The sequence below is a fragment of the Paroedura picta genome, chromosome 3, assembly GCF_049243985.1.
Source record: "Paroedura picta isolate Pp20150507F chromosome 3, Ppicta_v3.0, whole genome shotgun sequence".
Classification (NCBI taxonomy): Eukaryota; Metazoa; Chordata; class Lepidosauria; order Squamata; family Gekkonidae; genus Paroedura; species Paroedura picta.
The window spans coordinates 20716720-20736470 of record NC_135371.1 but is presented as its reverse complement, the minus strand read 5'-3'; the positions used below and the strand labels follow the sequence as shown (position 1 = coordinate 20736470).

Genomic DNA, 19751 nt, shown 5'->3' with positions numbered 1-19751 from the left:
ACCACCTATGGAAGTTCATCACACTGTGCACTGATTACATCCCCCCCCCAAAAAAAAATGCCAGTTCACAAAAGGTGCCACGGGACTCAAACTTTGTTCTATTGCTTTAGCTAGACCAGCCCAGCTGCCCATCTGGTTGTCATTAACACACATTTGAAATTATGGCTATAAAAATGCTTTTTTGGCCTAATCAAATTAATGCTTTAAATCCTTCGACAGTGTTTGACGCATCCAATGACCAAATATTGTGAAGCGGCGCAAATGCCCAAATTCAGCTCAATTATCAAAATAAGAGGAGGCAGTGTGAAATGATAATGTCCGTCTTACACATCTAAAATGCCATCCATCTAACAGACCAGTGAAGCCAAAGAATTTAAGGACTGCAGGTAGAATTGTGCGATATATTGTGCAATTTAATCCATGGAGCTGCTTCCATTTATTTTCTGGCTCAGGAAGATTAATTACAGACCAGATGCAGGAAATCGTTTTTAAAGGGAGTAGAAATGGGCACGACAGAGGGAACATTGCTGGCTGTGTGCAAGACTTGAGCTGCTAGATTTGCAATAGGCAGCTGCAAGACTCTGGGTCACAACTGCCTTGCCAATATACAACAAGATAACACGATATACAACACGATAACACCTACCCTGTGGTATTACTAGCTTCATAGAATACTAGGGGCAAAGCAAGTTGCACTCAGGAATGTAGTGGTTACTAGAATGCATGCCTGCATTGTGTCCTTCCTGGGTGTAGGCCCTCCTCCCCCTGCTCAAACTTGAGATCCAGCATAGTGAAGAGCAGCAGACTCTAATCTCAAGAGCCAGGTCTGATCCCCCACCACCATATGCAAGAAGCTGGGTTCCAGGTGTGGGGCTGGAGATCTTCAGGAATAACAACTGATCTCCGAGCACCAGTTCCTCTGGAGAAAACAGCAGAGAGCGGAAGGGAGGGAGGGAGGGAGGGAGGGAAGGAAGGATAAAAGGAAGGATAGAGAAAAGAATGAAAGAAAAAGGAATGGGGATGAAGGGAGATGGATGGATGGAAGGAACAAGGAAGGAAGGAAGGAAGGAAGGAAGGAAGGAAGGAAGGAAGGAAGGAAGGAAGGAAGGAAGGAAGGAAGGAAGGAAGGAAGGAAGGAAGGAAGGAAGGAAGGAAGGAAGGAAGGGAAGAAGAGAGAGAGAGGAAGAGAGAGGAGGGATGGAGAAAGAAAAAGGAAGGAAAGAGGGAAGAACTGATTAGGGTCAACTAACATATTTGATCAGTACATTGATTGACATGATGCCTATTCTCCTCCCAAGCAGAAGCTGCTATGAGCAATGGACAACTGGGATGAATGCTCAATCACTGACAAGAGGGTCAGAGAAGACTGTCCCAAGTAAAGGTGAATTTTGAACAATGAGGTTTGGTGTGTACTCAACACTTCAAGTCCAAGCACATCACTTCAGTAATTCCTATTCAATTTATTTTCAGATAATGTTGACATGGCCAGGAACTATGGTGGAGATTCCCAACTGAAACGAGCACTACAATGCTCTTTTACCAAATACTAACAGGATGACGGGAGTGAAGCAAGATGTGGGTCCTTGAGTCCCACACGGCCATGTTACTTGAGGGCCCTTCCCAACGCCAGGCTTTGCAAAACTCAGCATCACGGAAGGGAATCATCGGAGGCCTCCACCCAACCTAGAACCACATGGCAGGACTTGACTCATGTTATGCCAGGATAGTTTTGGATGGTGCCATACAGGGATGTGAAGACAGAGCACAGACTGCGATCACACAAAGACTTCTGTCACCTGAAAAGAGCACGGGATGCTATCAAGGAGAGGGGGAAATGACTATGCAGTGACAGCAGCTGTTGCAGAGTATTTTCGGCGTTAGCGTGTGATGACGACGTTGCAAGTCATGGCCGAAGCATCGGCGTGTGAATGGCAGCATCAGCCCAGACGGCTTCATTCAAGGCTCCTTCGACCAGCTTCCTGTGACGGTCCCCATCAAGTGGGAGCGATGTCAATTGAAGTCACTGTTAATTAGGAAATGCTTTTTACCCTAATCCCCCCCAACCACTTTGGATTAAATCACTCAAGCTAATGAGTTGCCTTTGCCCATCTGTCAACAGAGGCTGAAGCCAGGCAACTGCTTGCGAATTGGGTTTACACAACATCAAGAAAATGTTATTGGGAAATGTGTTGAAGCGTGTTTGCTTAAAAACACTACTTGTAGTATGCAAATCTTTCTCCAATGAGAGTAGGCTCCTTTCGACTCAGCTTCACGTAGTAGTTAGGAGTGTGGACTGGTGAGCCGGTTTGATTCCCCGCTTCTCCCCCACATGGGTAGAGAAAAATGGCATATAAGAACCATCTTCTTCAGTAACCTCAAGGCTCTCTCAGCCTCACCTCCCTCACAGGGTGTCTGTTGTGGGGAGAGGAAAGGGAAGGCAATTGTGAGCTGCTTTGAGACTCCTTTGGGTAGAGAAAAGCAGCATATAAGAACCAACTCTTCTTCTTCGGTAATCTCAGGGCTCTCTCAGCCTCACCTCCCTCACAGGGTGTCTGTTGTGGGGAGAGGAAAGGGAAGATAATTGTGAGCCGTTTTGGGACTCCTTCAGGTAGCGAAAAGCAGCATAGAAAAACGAACCCTTCTTCTTCTTCATATTGGTTGCAGATAGTTGCAGGTGGGTGGCTGTGGTATTCTGTAGCAGTAGGACAAAATTCAAGTCCTTAGAAACCAATAGAATTTTCATAAGTTTCATAAGTCAAAGCTCATTTTGTCTTCAATATCCTAGTCTGACACTATTGGTTGCTGCATTCATCTTTTTTTCAAAGCAATTTCCTAGCTTCAAGTGTTAATCTTAGAAGCTGGGATGGGCGGTTGAGGAACAGAAAGTAACATTTCCAGTCAGCAGGACTTTTGTCCAGTCGGCAGGACTAAGTCCTAGCTCTATGCAGAATAAATTATGCAAAATAAGGTAATTTTCAGAATATCTATCTGTTCATTTTTCCCCACCCTTCCTCCTAGTTGCTCAGGGAGGCACGTGTGGTTTTCCACCCACAAATTGTCTTTTCGACAACTACAAGGATAGTTGAGCAAGAAAGAATGACGGGGCCAGAGTCACCCAGTGAGCTTTACTGGTGAATGGAACTTGGACCAAGATCTCCAAGTTCCTAGTTTGACACTCTAGACCAGGGGTAGTCAAACTGCGGCCCTCCAGATGTCCATGGACTACAATTCCCAGGAATCCCTGCCAGCGAATGTTGGCAGGGGCTCCTGGGAATTGTAGTCCATGGACATCTGGAGGGCCGCAGTTTGACTACCCCTGCTCTAGACATTATGCCACACTTACTCTAAAATATATACTTTGAGATTCTATCAACTCAAAATATGGGCAACCTCAAGGACTTAACCGTCACACACTCCTGACAGGTGCTCATTACGTCTCCTCCTAAGAACCTCCAACAAAGGAGACTCCACCACCCTCTACTAAAAGCTCTCACTGTCAGAAAATGCTTCCTAGTATTTAAGTGGAATATCCCTTCCATAATTTAAACCCACTACTTCTTGTGCTTGACCCTAAAGCTGCAGTAAACAAGTTGGCCCCCTCTTCAAAATGTTTACTTTTTACATGGTTAAACCCAGCTGTCATATCACCCCTTCCTTGCCCTCCCCTTCTCCAAGCTACACAAACCCAACTCTCCCAGCCTCTCCTCATAAGGCATGGATTCCAACCCCTCAACCATCTTCATCACCCTTCTCTGAACATGTTCCAGCTTGTTAATATCCTGGGCGGAGTACATACAGATCTGACTAAACCCTAATGCTGTTGGAAAATTGGACGAAGTCAGTTGATCAATAAGGTTTTATTCAAGGCTGCAAGTCTATTTCTAATGTACGGAAGATGAGAAGTTATTGACTATGTGCTGCTTTGGATGATATATTACCCTACCAGTGATAAGGACTGGCCACTTTATCTCCTTGTCTACCCAGTATGCCTCCCATGCCAATGGTCATCCATGCAGTACTCTATATATATTCTTTGCAGCTCATGTGATATTGTGAAGTCTTCTGACAGCATTTGCAGAGCCTACTCACATTATTTCAGATTATATACCTTATGTATGGATGCCTACTGTCATCAGAGGCGGGTAATCACACCAGCTGGGTTGGGGAGGTAAGACAAACCCCCCCCCCCCGCTCTCCATCATGTGTAAGCCTAGTTTATTATCAAATCAGCCCTATATTAACCGGAAAAAAAGAGGCAAAAGCCAGAGCTAGGCTTTGTGTAATGCTGAAAAATCCAACATGGTGCCATAGAGCCAAATTCAGCACAGCAGAGGAAACCACATGTGTGGTTCATGAGTCTCGAGCCAGTGTGGTGTAGAGGTTAAGAGTGGCAGACTCTAATCTGGAGAACTGGGTTTGATTCCCCACTCCTCCTCATGCAGTCAGCCGGGTGATCCTGGGCTAGTCCCAATTCTCTTACAGCTGTTGTCATAGGATAGTTCTCTTAGCGCTCTCTCGGCCCCAGCTACCTCACTGGGTGTCAGTTGTGGGGAGAGGAAGGAAAAGTTATTGTAAGCCATTTTCGGACTCCTTCAGGAAGTGAAAAGCATGGTATAAAAAAAAAACCCAGCTCTTTTCTTCTTCCCCACCCACATATAAAGTGGAAGTGTAGTAAACTGGTTAAGTGTGGTGTACTTCATAGACTGAACTCCTCCAGATAAATGTTCAGCACCGATTGTATCCAGTATGGGAGTAGAACTCATTAGACACTTTATCCAGGTCTCTGGGTGGCACATGACATCTGTCTGATTTTCCTCCTTCTACAGACGCCCACGATGGCATGGCAAAAGAACCTGTCTCTGGCAATCAAGCTACAATAGCCAATATCAACAAGTTCTGTCATTCCACAGGCAGGAACAACCACCAATTTCAGTCAACATGTTGCCGGGACTAGACAAATTAACAATACGGACAACGTTAAGTTTGAAACATGCTGCAAGCTGGGGAAATAATTTCTGATTTGTTTCTAAATGAAAAGGATTGACACATATTTTCTGGCTCTCTTTTCTTGGAAGTCACAAATGTCCCCACTAGAGTCCACCCCCCACCCTTTCACCACTTTGACAGCAGCACCCACAACTGCCAGTTTGCTCAGGTCCAGACTGCAGACCATATAGTGCATCGTGTCAAACCTGTGTCCCTTTTCTTCCTCTCCCCTTGCTTAGTTTCAGGGGACTCCCTACTAGTCAGCTTATGACAGAAGCCTTGAGCATCTTCAAATGGACTGTAATAAGCCTTGAGTGTTGGATTACGTAAGTCGCCAAAGTGCACTGCCATTTGCTTGCATTTCCATAACACGGCTTTATAACGACCATGTTAGAAAGAAATCTGAAATTCAATTGGACATTTCAGTACAAAAGACTCGCCCCCCTCCCCTTTGCTTGCAGAGAATCCTACCAAGTACAGAAAGTTTGGGGCAGTTGCCCTTCCAAAGGAAACTGGATTTGGTGAGCCCATTCACTTGAGATGCATGAAACTGTCCTGACTTCACTGGGGAGGTCAAGTTGTGGCTGACTCATGGAGACACCAGCAAGGGGCTGCCAAGGTAAGAGAGTGGCAGAGGTGGTTTGGCTTTGCCTTTCACTGCAGAGTCTTCCTTGGTGGTTTCCCTTCCAAGTCCCAACCCTGCTTAGCTTCGGAGATCTGGTGAGATTGGCATATACCATGCTGCCTTCTCTCCCTCTGACTTCTTTGGCTCTAGGTAAAAACCTTGAAGACAAACACTTGCCAAATTTCATCCAAAGTTATCCAAAAGTTTAAAAGCACCCCTTGGAAAATTTTTGCGGTGTTCTAAGTGCCAGCATCAAGTCTCTGAGATGCCAAGATTTTCTCATTTCCAATAATTATGTATAAGGTTATGTCTCGGATGCGGAATGCTGAAATTACCTGGCCGACAGTAGTAAGGTGTTTAAATCCGGGATCTAAAATACTCACTGTTCATATTAGATCCTGTAATGTTCCAGAAATGGATGCTCTCACATAGATTATTCATTATCCACACTCACTATTTTACACAAAGTTTCAGATTCTATTCAAAGACTGATATAATGTTAATTATTGGAACCTTTAGCCTGTAGACATGCAAATAATCGTGTCCAGCTGCACCTCTTAAGCTTCACTTCTATAATTGCTCAGAGAGCATTCTGCAAAAGACATGGGTATTGATTTCTGCCATGAGAGAGTTCCAGTTCCCATGCCCACTCTTAAACTGGTCTGTAAGTTTTGAACGCAAGCTTTTCAACTTTCACCGGAATAAGAAACTCTGCACGTTCCCACTGCCTGATTTTGCCCTTCCCCTCTTTTGGACAACTGATACCAGAACAGAAAACACGACGGATCAATAATAACTAAATGCCAAATGACCCCACGCAAACCTTTGCCCCTAGCTTTGAGCAATTAGTAGACTTTTCCTATACTTTCCAAAACCGGGTCATCAAAGATGGCTAGTTCCAATTAGAATTAAAACAACAACAACAACAACACCAGAACTATTAGTAATCTCACACTGCAAGCCTTGAAATTCTCACAGTGCAAGTCCAGCACTCGAACAAGCTTGGCTCAACGGAAGAGCGATTACACTTGGAATTGTAGAGTCACACTCTGTGGCTTTCAAAATGAACCGTGCGTGTTCTCCGCGTGTCAGTTTTCTATGGCATATGGAACATTACATTTTAAACAATGAATGTCTGCAACTGGAGAAAAAAACAAGTCAACAAGCAGGAATGAAATACCGAGCAAAGAGAATACATGCCTGCATTACAGAAAGAAGGCTACAGAGATAGCCTGTGCAGTTATCCTCGAAGCTGCTGTCGTCCTGCTCCGCAAGAAGACCATTACTATAAGTTAACTATTTCCCTTGTTCTGCTTCAAACCTATCCAAGCAGCAACGCATCCCTACACACGATCTCTTTCTTTTTCTTGCCCCCCTATAGAATTGCTGCACAGATCAATTTCTAGACCTTTGTACTCATTCATTTTATAAAGCAATATCTTGCTTTGGGGGGGGGGGGAATACCGGGCTTTTATGAAGCTTAAGTTCCAAAGAGGACTGAAAATAAAGTTTACAGCATTTCTGACCTATCCACACAAACCATGGTCGTTTCCTGAACTGCAAGCCAAGTTCACTTGAGACAGTTCTCTTATCCCTACACCAAACAGCAAAACTACCAAATATCACCAAGGAAAAGCATGCAAATGATAAAAGGTTTAGGACACGGCACAAACACACACACACACAGGGACACGGAAAGCACAGAATCACCCAAGTAGACAATAACATTGACAGAATTGCAAGGGGGGAGGGAAATGTTAGCTTACCGGAGCAAATATCACCATACACATTTACAAAAGGTTTTATAATCCAACTTCCCTCATCTGAAAGAGGACAATGGTCGGCTCATGCTCAGAAGAGAAAGGCACCCCCCAACAGCTCCTCAGTAGCCAGCTCCGGCTCCTGTCCCTCTTTTTATGAAGCAAATAAAAGGAGTGCAAGAAAAAAAATATATCGGCGCTCAGGGAAAGAGAGATGCTATACCAATCAGGCGGCAGGCACAGCCTGACTTGCTAGGGGGGAGGTGGTAGTGGTGGGGAAAACGGTCTCATATTATTAGACAATGACTACACACAGTCTCAGGACAGGAATCGAATACTTCCCCCTTGGTGAGACCCTGATTGCTTTTGTGGTGTGTACTTAGCTGTTGCCTCCCAAGGACTGTAAAGATGCAAGAAGCTCATTACTCAGAACGGCAAATGCCCTATTTCAGCTTTGTTGAAAATGTCAGTCTGCCACAGGGAAGCGACCGAGGGTCTTGGGCTTGCGTTAAGCCCGAGCATCCGTTCGGAGCCACGTGAAAAGCACTGGAGAAGAAACAGAGCGGAACACAGGTAATGGGGAAACTTTGCCTCGGAGCACCAAGGCGGATTTCTGCCGACCGTCGACACAGTGTGTGGATCTCACGGGCTTGCAGGGGAGTCGGGACTACAGCTTTGGCAGGGAACACCGTACCTAAGGGTGGAAGTGGGGGACAACACCCGCTTCTCACAATCACCTTTATAACCAAGGTGCAAGACAGGTCACCGTGGGCAGTCCTGAAAGTCTGACCTTTGCATCGTCCACTGCATTTTGCATCAGCACGCCCAAGGCACTCCCCGGTGCCTCGGTCTACTCACTTGTATTGCTGAGTTTGTGCAGGGCGCAAGAACACGGCACCTGATTTGCAAATGCTCAGTGCAGTGGAAGCAGGTTATATCTTGACACCTGCAGTGCAGCTGGCAGGGCCGGCATTAGCCGACCCTCAGGTAGGGCAGCTGCCAGGGCCCAGGTCTTCTGGGAGGGGACTGCTGCCAAGCACCCCTTTCCCCGTCATCTCATTTTCTTGCAAGCTCACTTGTGAGTCTTTTGTCACCCACAGACCCACCTGCACATGGAGCCCAGAGCCATTAGGGAAAGAGCTGCAGGCAGGGCTGTGCACATGGGCAGTGGGAAGGCTTGTGAGTGGGGCAGGTCAAGGAGGCACAGGTAGGTAGTGGGAAATCTGGTTGAGTGGGTAGGAATGGGGCCTCTGGAAACTCTCTGCCCAGTGCCCCCTAAGATCTGAGATTGGTCCAGGCCGCTGGTCCAGAGGGAATAATGGATTACCCCTGCTTCCCAAGACTTCCGCTTGGTACGGAAAGGAATACGTTAGGGAGAAAAGATATTTTTATAAGCAATTGCCCATTTAAATGGGGGTCCATGGGAGTTCTGAAGGGGGTCTACAGGAGCTCTGAACTACTGTGGTATGGATGGGGGTCCGGCTGTCTTCTCATCTCCTTCTTTCTGGCCTATAAGAGGAAGCCACCATAGTAGAAGCAAAGGTAGGGGGAGTGAGCAAAAGGAGAGCTAAGGGGGTGGCTGGTGATGTCACTTCCAGGGGCATGGCAGGGACATGGCCAGCTGACATCATGTCCGTGGCTCCTCAAAGTCTGAAAAATTATTTTAGGGGCTTCTCCACAATCTGAAGGTTGAAAAAGGCTGGCCTACACCATTTCCTTTATACACACAATCTCATATTGATTCTTTCTATATAACAGAAGTAATGTAACAATTACTATTAGGAGCCCACTAATGTAAGTGCACTCTAGCCACAATCCTTCTGAACAGTGGCAACTCATGTATTTATATGTCATTTAGCTGCATTATGCTGTTTCCGTTCATGCACACTAAAGCACTTACAACTTACATGCACAGTAAACATGTATAAAGGTAAAGGTATCCCCTGTGTAAGCACCAAGTCATGTCTGACCCTTGGGGTGATGCCCTCTAGTGTTTTCATGGCAGACTCAATACAGGGTGGTTTGCCATTCCCTTCCCCAGTCATTACCGTTTTACCCCCCAACAAGCAGGGTACTCATTTTACCAACCTCGGAAGGATGAAAGGCTGAGTCAACCTTGAGCTGGCTGCTGGGATCAAACTCCCAGCCTCATGGCCAGAGCTTCAGACTGCATGTCGGCTGCCTTACCACCCTGCACCACAAGAGGCTCATAAACATGTATATTGTACCTGATTATACAACAGGGTAACAGGTCCTGTCAGGAAAACCACCAGTAGCACGCTCTCCTGATCTGTGTATCTGTAACACCTGAATAGCATGACACTTTATGGGGTATAAAGGCTAACAAATTATTCTAGTGGCTAAGGGTGAATTTGCCATGCTTTTCAGTGATATGGGGAATCTAACCCATGTTTGTGGATGTGGTTTAGCTACTGTAGTCAAATTATGTGGAGACAAAGGGCTTGTGGGCACATCCCTAAACTAAGATGAAGGATCTGGCTTGCTGTGTGGTGTGTAGGCATGATCCTCCCCAGCCCTCCTATATGTCTCCTCAGTGGCTTCTGTGCAATGAAGCCTTCACAAAACCACCGTAACACTACTCTCATCTGGCTGACAAGGTTTAGTGGTGAACGGCTAACCCCTGGAGTGGCTGTTAGTGGCAGATGTCCCCAACCATTTTGAGCCTGTGGTCACCTTTGACATTCGGAGAAAGTCTGGACCACAAAATGGCTGCTACCACAGGGGGAGTCAGGGAATTAGGGTATCATCATCATCATCATCGTCATCGTCATCATCATCATCGTTATTGTTATTATTTGAATTTATTACCTGCCACTCTCGGCAAAGCCGGCTTGTAGCAGGTTACAAGATAAAATATGTAGAATACAAATCCCCTAACCCCCCCCACTAAAACATAACAATTAACACAATACAAAATCAGCAAGCGCACAACAGTGAACCAACCCCCCACCTACCCCACGCTGGGAACTAGGGGGAACTGCGGGCCACCATTGTTAGAATACGGTGGAATACCTTCCCTCTTTTACATAGCCCTGAGAGTAACTCTCCCGCATTTCAGGCAGAAGCTCTGTGTGGTGCAGAAGGCTTGAAAGGGGGCAAGAAATTTTTCAGAACCTTTAAGAGCAGGCTGAGGCCTCCCCGAACACTTGCTCATGTGCAACAGGAAGGGCATACATTGGGAGAGAGGCTGGCCACTGGGGGCTGGAGCCTCTTAGTCCGGAAGGGCACACCTCTAGGTCACCCAGGGCAAGAGGGCTCTGTTCTGATTCTGCAGCTGTGAGAACTAAGCTGGGAAAGGATGTATGGGTAGCTATGGAGAAGAGCTGTCATAGGGCATGAGAGGGGCAGGTGCTTGAAAGCAAATCTGAAGGCATGGGTTAGGAGAGGGAGAGGAGGCAGATGGGAAAGGGGTGAAGTGAACTGCTCTGTGGAACCTGCTCCCTCATGGCAAAGCCCTAATAAAGATTTTGCAGAAGGAGCCTGCTTCATGTGTGTGATTCCTTGTGTAGAAGGTCTGTTGGAAAGCATGTAATTTAGTCTGTTGCCTAAAAAGAAGGAAAGCAAGCACCAGGCAAGTCTCAAGGGGGATGCCATTCCAGAAGTGAGATGCCACCAAAGAAAATGCCCTGTTTCTAGTTGTCACCTGCCTTACCTCTGAAGGTGAAGGACAGAGAGCAGGGCTTTGAGAGCCAGGCTAGTAAAGGAGGAGATAGTCCTTCAAGAAGCCTGGTCCTTTCACGGGTGGCCAACCTGTGGCTCTCCAGATGTCCCTGGACTACAAGTATCATGATCCCTTGCCAGCATAACACTGGCAGGAGCTCATGGGAATTGTAGTCCATGGACACCTAGAGAGCCACAGTTTGGTCACCCCTGTAGAGTGTTAAAGGTAAGAACCAGCTCTTTGAATTGTGCCTGGAAACAGAGGGGTAGCAGATCATTCAGTGCAAGGATTGTTTTAACCCTGTAATCAACCCCTGACAGTAATCTGGCTGCCACATTTAAGACTGACTGAAGTTCCTAGACCATTTTCAAAGGTAGCCCCACAGAGAGTCCACCATAGCAGTCTAACCTGGATGGTTTCAGCTGGTAGCCATGCCGGTCTGCAGAAGCAGTATCGCCTTAGTCAAAGCTCATCAGACACACTTCTATTCTACACACATGAAGCAGCCCATGTCCTGCAACTAGACTCAAATCTAAATGTTCTTGCATGGATGTAGTCTGAACACAGGGCTATGTGGGTGTCTCATGCTTTTCAAGGAATGGTTATTGCTGCTGAAGCAGCCAGAGCTCATAAGAAGCACTATGTATCTAGAGAACACCTGAGCCTCCAACCTTAGGCCTGGACCCAGTACCACCTCCAAGACATCAAACTGCTACGTCAGGTGGAGTACAACCCCCTCCATGGCAGACTGATTTTGCAGTCCCCAGGCAGCTGCTCCATTGATCAGCAGCACCTCATTCTTGTCTGAGTTTCAGTTTATTAGACCTTGCTGTTACCTTCCCTGGCACCATTCCCAGGTGTACTGGCAGGGAGTTTGTGGAGCTCCCATTTTAGTGCCTTCACCTAGACCAGTGGTTCTCAACCTTCCTAATGCCGTGACCCTTTAATACACTTCCTCATGTTGTGGTGACACCTAACCATAAAATTATTAAAGTTTTCTTTCACAGAAATTAAACGGAAACTGACCAATGGCATGATTGTATATAAATTCCTCCCCCCCCCCCGGGGTTTCTCAGTTCAGTTCTGCCTCTTGTCCCACCATGCCGATCTTGCTCTTTTCTGCTGCTCCAGTGGGACGAACGCTCTATCTCCACAAAGTTGTTGTGTTGATGTCGCGACCCCTGTTAAAGGGTCGTTCAATACCCAAAGGGGTCCTGACCCCCAGGTTGAGGACCACTGACCTAGAACCCTTAGTTTAAGACACAGCATCAGAGAAATAGACACTGTTTTGATTATGGCTTTGCATGTTTTTCCTGTGTAGATTTTGCCATGTACAGTGATGCCTTAATTTTCTCATTTGCCATGTGAAATAACTGAAAGGTCAGCAGTATCTGCGGTTTGTCAATTTCTGGTGCTTTTAAGTCTGTGGCGTTCGCTTGTTGACAAGGGATCTAAAATTATCCAGCGAAATGTCATGCAAAATAGCCCTTGAAGCTGGTCAGGTCTCTGTGATGTTTCACTTACATTTTTACTGAATAAAAACGAGATCAGTTCACTGCTTTCCCCCTTCATCTCACTAGGTGACCCAGGGCTAACTTATAATTCAAGGAAACCACAAGGCAGGGTTGCCACTGCAGTGAAACATTCTTTTTATTGACGGTAGATTCACCATGCAATTTGGTTTAACATCATAACCCGAGGAAAACAAGTCCGATCGCAAAATAAACTTTAATGCACACCGTGCTTTTGAAATATTAATCAGAAGTTTCAAGCCCAAGGGAGGCATTGGACTTTGACCTGCAAGTCTACTGAAGCAGATTTTGTTGAATCAGCATATCCAAGACAACATGTTGCTGCTGGGCTGGAGAGATGGGTTAGATTCCTTCAGGTACAGACTCCTTCAGGTAGAGAAAAGCAGCATATAAGAACGACCTCTTCTTCTTCAGTAATCTCAGGAGTCTCTCAGCCTCACCTACCTCACAGGGTGTCTGTTGTGGGGAGAGGAAAGGGAAGGGCATTGTAAGCCACTTTGAGACTCTTTCAGGTAGAGAAAAGTGGCATACAAGAACCAACTCTTCTTCTTCAGTAGTATCAGGGCTCTCTCAGCCTCACTCACCTCACAGGGTGTCTGTTGTGGGGAGAGGAAAGGGAAGATGTCTGTAAGCCACTTTGAGACTCCTTCAAGTAGAGAAAAGCAGCATATAAGAACCAACTCTTCTTCCTCTTTAGTAATATCAGGGCTCCCTCAGCCTCACCTCCCTCACAAGGTGTCTGTTGTGGGGAGAGGAAAGGGAAGGTGACAGTAAGCCACTTTGAGACTCCTTCGGGTAGAGAAAAGCGGCATATAAGAACCAACTCTTCTTCTCTTCTTCTAAATGTGCAGGGTTACACGCTCCAGCACGGTTCGGCTATTTCAGTGATCACCGAAGCCTGAGGCGGCCAGCAATGCGGTGCGGAAAAGAGGGGTGACGCTGGTGGCTCTGCCCCTGCGTGCGGACGCTGGCTGGTATGCCACCACCACCACCACCTTGTTTCTGCGCTGCAGCGCTGGCCGCCTCAGGCTTCGGTGATTGCGGAGCGGGCGAAACACACCGGACCGCATAACCCCCTCGCCTTCCATTTGCCTGACTTAAATGCTTATATCTTGTTTTTTTTCCTCTGGTATCCCATTCAGTCTCAGGATGTTTTTGGTCATGGTTGCAGCATCTGGGATCCAGAGCCTACAGTAGGAACCACTATCTGTGTGTGTGTGTGCGTTTGTGTGTGTGTGTGTGTGTGAGAGAGAGAATGAAAGGGAAAGAACAACTAAAGTCAGAGCTAGGATTGACACGCCAAGCAACTGACCACCGAATCAACTGCCTATTATTTGACTCTGGCTGAATATTCCATGGAGCCAAGAATAGCAGGTTATTTTTTTAAAAACCATTAGGGTGTCATCTATCAGACTAGGATGGTAGCCTTCTAGCTCAACAGCAGCAAGAAACAGATCTACCAGCACAGCCAAGCTGTCTGAAATAACTGCAGGCATCTTCAAAAAGAAAACGGAATCAGTAGGATCATGAGAGGTAAAGGCAGTCAGTAGGGTCACCAGTAGCTTCATCTAACCTGCAAAACTGCTGTTCAAAACTGGGATACTGTTGGAAGTTCTGAAAACTTCCAACAATACTGGCTGGAATAAGTAATTGAGATACAGTTATGAGAGCGCCATTAAATCACAAACAGGCAGGGTAGCCAAAATTGTTTGCCAAGAAGCATTTTATTGGAAAGTGCACAGAAAAATGTTAACACTCAGTGTAAATTCTATACTTCAGTAATCCACGTATATAGAAACTTTACTTAATGCTATTACAATAATCGTGATTGCATTAAAATTGATTTTACTGTTTCACAACAACAGGTAATTATAACTTTACAGTCAGCATGAGTAGCAAACCTGTGAATGATTTTTTTTTTTGCCTTAAGAAAACTAATAATTGACCACAATTGGATATTATTTTGCTAGTCCCCTGGCTACATTTTGATTGGTCAAATACCCAACCATAGTCCAAATCACCCTGAAAAACAAATTCAGTTCTTACCAGACTAATATTCTAGAATTCCATTAAATTATCACTCTTTCTCTCCAAGTCAGATAGGTTGCTTTGCATGTGTAAAGTGCCATCAAGGTGCAGCCAATTTCTGGTGATCCCAGCAAGGGATTTTCAAGGCAAGTGAGAAGCAGAGATGGTTTGCAACCTCTTGTAACATAGACTCCTACTTTGTGGAGTGGCCTGCCTGAGGAGTTCAGGAACATCCCCAGTACTTCTGTGATTCCATAGGCCAGTGGTCCCCAACCTTTTTGAGGCTGGGGACCGGCAGGGCAACTGTCCGCCTGCGCATGCTGCGCATGCGCACCCGGGCCGCGTGTGCACACATGCGCCATGCACTGCCAAAATCGCGCATGCGCAGCACTTTCTCGCATGCGCGGAATGCCGCGCATGTGCGATGCACGGGCGCAGCCCTGATTCCCTCTCCCCCCCTCCCGCAGTAAGAAGCTTCCCGGGCCGGAAGCTTGCGGCCTGGGAAGTTTTTTACTGCGGGGGGGGCGGGGAGAGGGAGCCGCAGCCCGGCGCCATGGCCCGCGGGTTGGGGACCACTGCCATAGGCCACAGTGTGTACAGGAGAACTGAGCTGGGAGACATTTTTCTCAAGCTAACAGTGCTATATTATAAAAGAATGGCTCAGAGAGACTCTAATAATGGAACATGCTGTGGACCGTACTACATCCATTATGTATTCTCTGTGTTATTCTGCTCTCACTGCATTATTTTCTACTTAAGTAATACTATTTTCTGCATTTTTGCATAGCATGACTAACACCACTTCTTGGTTTCAGGTTTCTGTAATTGTAGCACAAGGAAGACTATAAATAATGTAACATGAAAAAAATAACATAATTATTTTTCACAGTAGCCCCACGACTGCCTGCCAGTATGTGCAGAAACAACCATTACTTCTGTGTCCTGCTGCAGGTGGCTTCTTATCACTGGGAAGCAGGATTGGAAAATGCCTGGAAATTCTGGGGAGGAACCTAGGGAGGGCAGAGTTTGGAGAGGGGAGGGGGCCTCATCAGGGTAGAGACAGAGTTCAAGTGAGATCTAAACACAATGGAAAAATGGGCAAATGAGAACAAGATGCAATTTAATAAAGATAAGCGTAAAGTTCTGCATCTGGGTCAGAAAAAATGAAAAGCATGCCTACTGGATGGGGGATACGCTTCTAGGTCACACTGTGTGTGAACAGGACCTTGGGGTATTGTGGATTGTAAGCTAAACATGAGCAGGCAGTGTGATGCAGCGGTAAAAAAGGCGAATGCCATTTTCGGGCTGTATCAACAGGGGCATCACATCAAAATCACAAGATGTCATAGTCCCATTGTATACGGCACTGGTCAGACCACACCTGGAGTACTGTGTGCAGTCCTGGAGGCCTCACTTCAAGAAGGACATAGATAAAATTGAAAGGGTACAGAGGAGAGCGACGAGGATGATCTGGGGCCAAGGGACCAAGCCCTATGAAGAGAGGTTGAGGGAATGTTCAGCCAGGAGAAAAGGAGATTGAGAGGGGACATGATAGCCCTCTTTAAGTATTTGAAAGGTTGTCACTCGGAGGAGGGCAGGATGCTGTTTCTGTTGGCTGCAGAGGAGAGGACATGCAGTAATGGGTTTAAACTACAAGTACAACGATATAGGCTAGATATCAGGGAAAAAAATTTCACAGTCAGAGTAGTTCAGCAGTGGAGTAGGCTGCCTAAGGAGGTGGTGAGCTCCCCCTCACTGGAAGGAAGTCTTCAAGCAAAGGCTGGATACACACTTTTCTTGGATGGTTTAGGATGCTTAGGGCTGATCCTGCGTTGAGCAGGGGGTTGGACTAGATGGCCTGTATGGCCCCTTCCAACTCTATGATTCTATGATTCTATGGTATAATGCCATAGAGTAGGGGTGGCAAAACTATGGCTCTCCAGATGTCTGTGGACTACAATTACCCTGCGCTGATAGGGGCTCATGGCAATTGTAGCCCATGGACATCTGGAGATCCACCATTTGGCCACTCCTGCCATAGAGTCAACCCTCCAAAGCAGCCCTTTTCTCCAGGCAAACCAATCTCTGTCACTTGTAGACCAGCTGTAATTCTGGAAAACCTCCACGTAACACCTGGGGTTGGCAGCCCCACTGGAGAGAAGGAAAATGTATTCTCAAGCAAGGACTGTGTCTCACTCCTTCCCTTCTGTCCAGCTGTACAACGCTTTCATGTAAAGTTTAGGAGGTGGAGAACAAAATGAGACTGATTCTTAATTAGATCCAGAAAAAGTTCCTAAAGTCACTGAGAGGGTACAATGACTGACTGAAAGTGGAAATGATGTGCATAGAAATGGTAGCTGAGATTACCCTGTTTGGCAGGAAGATGGTTGGACAACTTCACTGTCACCATGTAATCCTCTGAGTCATTCTCTTTCACTGCTCCTCCCACCTCCCACTTAAGAGTCAAAAGGAAACAGTGACGCACCCGAACAAATGGTCAGGTCAGACACATTTCAATGTTTCAGAAAGGTCAGAAATAATTCTGTTAAGTATTTGGAATGTTTTGAATACTGGGCATTTACAAATGGGCATTATTTTTAGTTGGAACTTAGCAAGCAAACTGCTGACTGTACAGCCCTGTATATAGAGGGAGTTTGTACATGCCCCCAGAGAAACTTTAAAGGTAAAGGTAAAGGTATCCCCTGTGCAAGCACCGAGTCATGTCTGACCCTTGGGGTGACGCCCTCTAGCGTTTTCATGGCAGACTCAATACGGGGTGGTTTGCCAGTGCCTTCCCCGGTCATGACCGTTTACCCCCCAGCAAGCTGGGTACTCATTTTACCGACCTCGGAAGGATGGAAGGCTGAGTCAACCTTGAGCCGGCTGCTGGGATTGAACTCCCAGCCTTATGGGCAAAGCTTTCAGACGGCTGCCTTACCACTCTGCGCCACAAGAGGCTCAAGAGGCCACAAGAGAAACTTTACACAGTGATAATTCTTCCCTTTCCAAAAAAAAAACAAAAACACACACACAAAGTGAAGGCATTTTATTTTATATAGATGATTTTTTAAAAAAAGTCTCTACACTATTACTCCTGTCTGTCTGTCTGTCTGTCTGTCTGTCTGTCTGTCTATATATTTCAATGTATTTTACTGTCTGGTGTTATGCAGGTATGTTGCAAGCTGTTCTGATGTTTTTTTTTTTTTAAGTGAGATATAAATAAGTACAGTAAGTAAATACTACTATATATATTTAGGATTTCATCTTCATTTCTGGGAAAGGATGAATAACTCCATACCGCATAACATTTGATATGACTGCAAATATGCCTAGCCACTTAGCAACTAACAATACAAATTAAAAATGAACAAAAAATAAAATAAAATAAGAGAAAGTCTTTTTAAAACTCCCAGAAAAAACAGATCTGTAAAGCCAAAAGCTCAGCCAGTTTCAATTAATTCTTCCATACCTGTCAACATTACAGTTCATAATTCAATAGTCCAATAATAGCAATTCAAACTTGAAATTCTGTCCTCAGCCTTTCAGCACAACCAGCTCTGAAGCAGCCAGGTTTTGAAAACATTTCAAAAGCCAAGATGGCAAGGGAGAATATTTGTCTCCGGGTTGGAGTAAAGGAGAACAAACTCAATGATCTGGCTGTCTCACAGTTGCTTTTCTTAGTGGAGATGACACCATCAGTGGATTCTGAAAAAAGTGTTGGCTTCTCAAAGTGGAGATCCTCAACATTACAGCAAGTCTCTAGTAGTAGTATTGTGTAACCATGACTGTCACTGGAGAACTACGGCAGAGGCCATAGATCTAGCCAACACAATAGCGGCATGCCCACCCATGTTAATCTCTTGTTTTGAGTTTAATTGCCTTGGGCTGAATAAGTTTAGCCAGGGATTTGAATTCTTTGAGTAATTTGTCTAAGTCCTGGGAAAGACTCTTCCAGAAGAAAAGTTGGTAACCTCCCATAATCTGTAAACAGCCCGTGGCGCCACGGGCGCCACGGACTGTATAAAGGAGTAAGGGGTAGTGGGGAGGAGTTAGGGCGGGACCGGTCCGGGATAAAAACTCGGGGGGGGGCCAATCAGGAGCCGCGAAGCGGCTCCTGATTGGCCCCTCCGAGTGTCAATCCCGCCCCAGGCAGTCAATGGGGAGCCGCGCGAAGCGCGGCTCCCCATTGCCTGCTTCACTCGCTTGGAAAATGGCGGCCCTCCTGGTGAGAGCCTCGGCTGGGGGGTGGGCCGGGAAGCCTTCTCTTGGCCGGCGGAGCGGCCTCGCAGCGTTGTGGACGCTGCGAGCCTGCTCCGCCGGCCGAGAGAAGACTCCAGAGAGCCTCGGGGGGGTGGATGGGTGGGGGGGGGACGGGAAGCCTTCTGCCGCGGGCCGTAGCGGGCTCACAGCGTCGTAGACGCTGTGAGCCCGCTGCGGCCCGCGGCAGAAGGCTCCAGAGAGCCTCGGGGGGGTGGATGGGTGGGGGGGGGACGGGAAGCCTTCTGCCGCGGGCCGTAGCGGGCTCACAGCGTCGTAGACGCTGTGAGCCCGCTGCGGCCCGCGGCAGAAGGCTCCAGAGAGCCTCGGGGGGGTGGATGGGTGGGGGGGGGGACGGGAAGTCTTCTGCCGCGGGCCGTAGCGGGCTCACAGCGTCGTAGACGCTGTGAGCCCGCTGCGGCCCGCGGCAGAAGGCTCCAGAGAGCCTCGGGGGGGTGGATGGGTGGGGGGGGGGACGGGAAGCCGTCTGCCGCGGGCCGTAGCGGGCTCACAGCGTCGTAGACGCTGTGAGCCCGCTGCGGCCCGCGGCAGAAGGCTCCAGAGAGCCTCGGGGGGGTGGATGGGTGGGGGGGGGACGGGAAGCCTTCTGCCGCGGGCCGTAGCGGGCTCACAGCGTCGTAGACGCTGTGAGCCCGCTGCGGCCCGCGGCAGAAGGCTCCAGAGAGCCTCGGGGGGGTGGATGGGTGGGGGGGGGACGGGAAGCCTTCTGCCGCGGGCCGTAGCGGGCTCACAGCGTCGTAGACGCTGTGAGCCCGCTGCGGCCCGCGGCAGAAGGCTCCAGAGAGCCTCGGGGGGGTGGATGGGTGGGGGGGGGGACGGGAAGCCTTCTGCCGCCGGCCGCAGCGGGCTCACAGCGTCGT

At 47.4% G+C, this 19751-nt stretch overlaps 1 protein-coding gene across 3 annotated transcripts in view; it reads right to left on the bottom strand.

Annotated features, from left to right (window-relative positions):
• SYNPR (synaptoporin) overlaps positions 1 to 19751 on the bottom strand; it is a 185560-nt gene that overhangs the window by 65143 nt on the left and 100666 nt on the right. The window contains exon 1 of one of the 3 annotated variants that reach the window (XM_077325039.1): positions 7378 to 7739. The exons of the other annotated variants lie outside the window; for them this stretch is intronic. Within the exon in view, the coding sequence (XP_077181154.1) occupies positions 7378 to 7401 (24 nt within the window). The 5' untranslated portion in view covers positions 7402 to 7739. Of the gene's footprint in view, positions 1 to 7377; positions 7740 to 19751 lie in introns of those variants that run through there. 3 annotated transcript variants of the gene reach the window in all.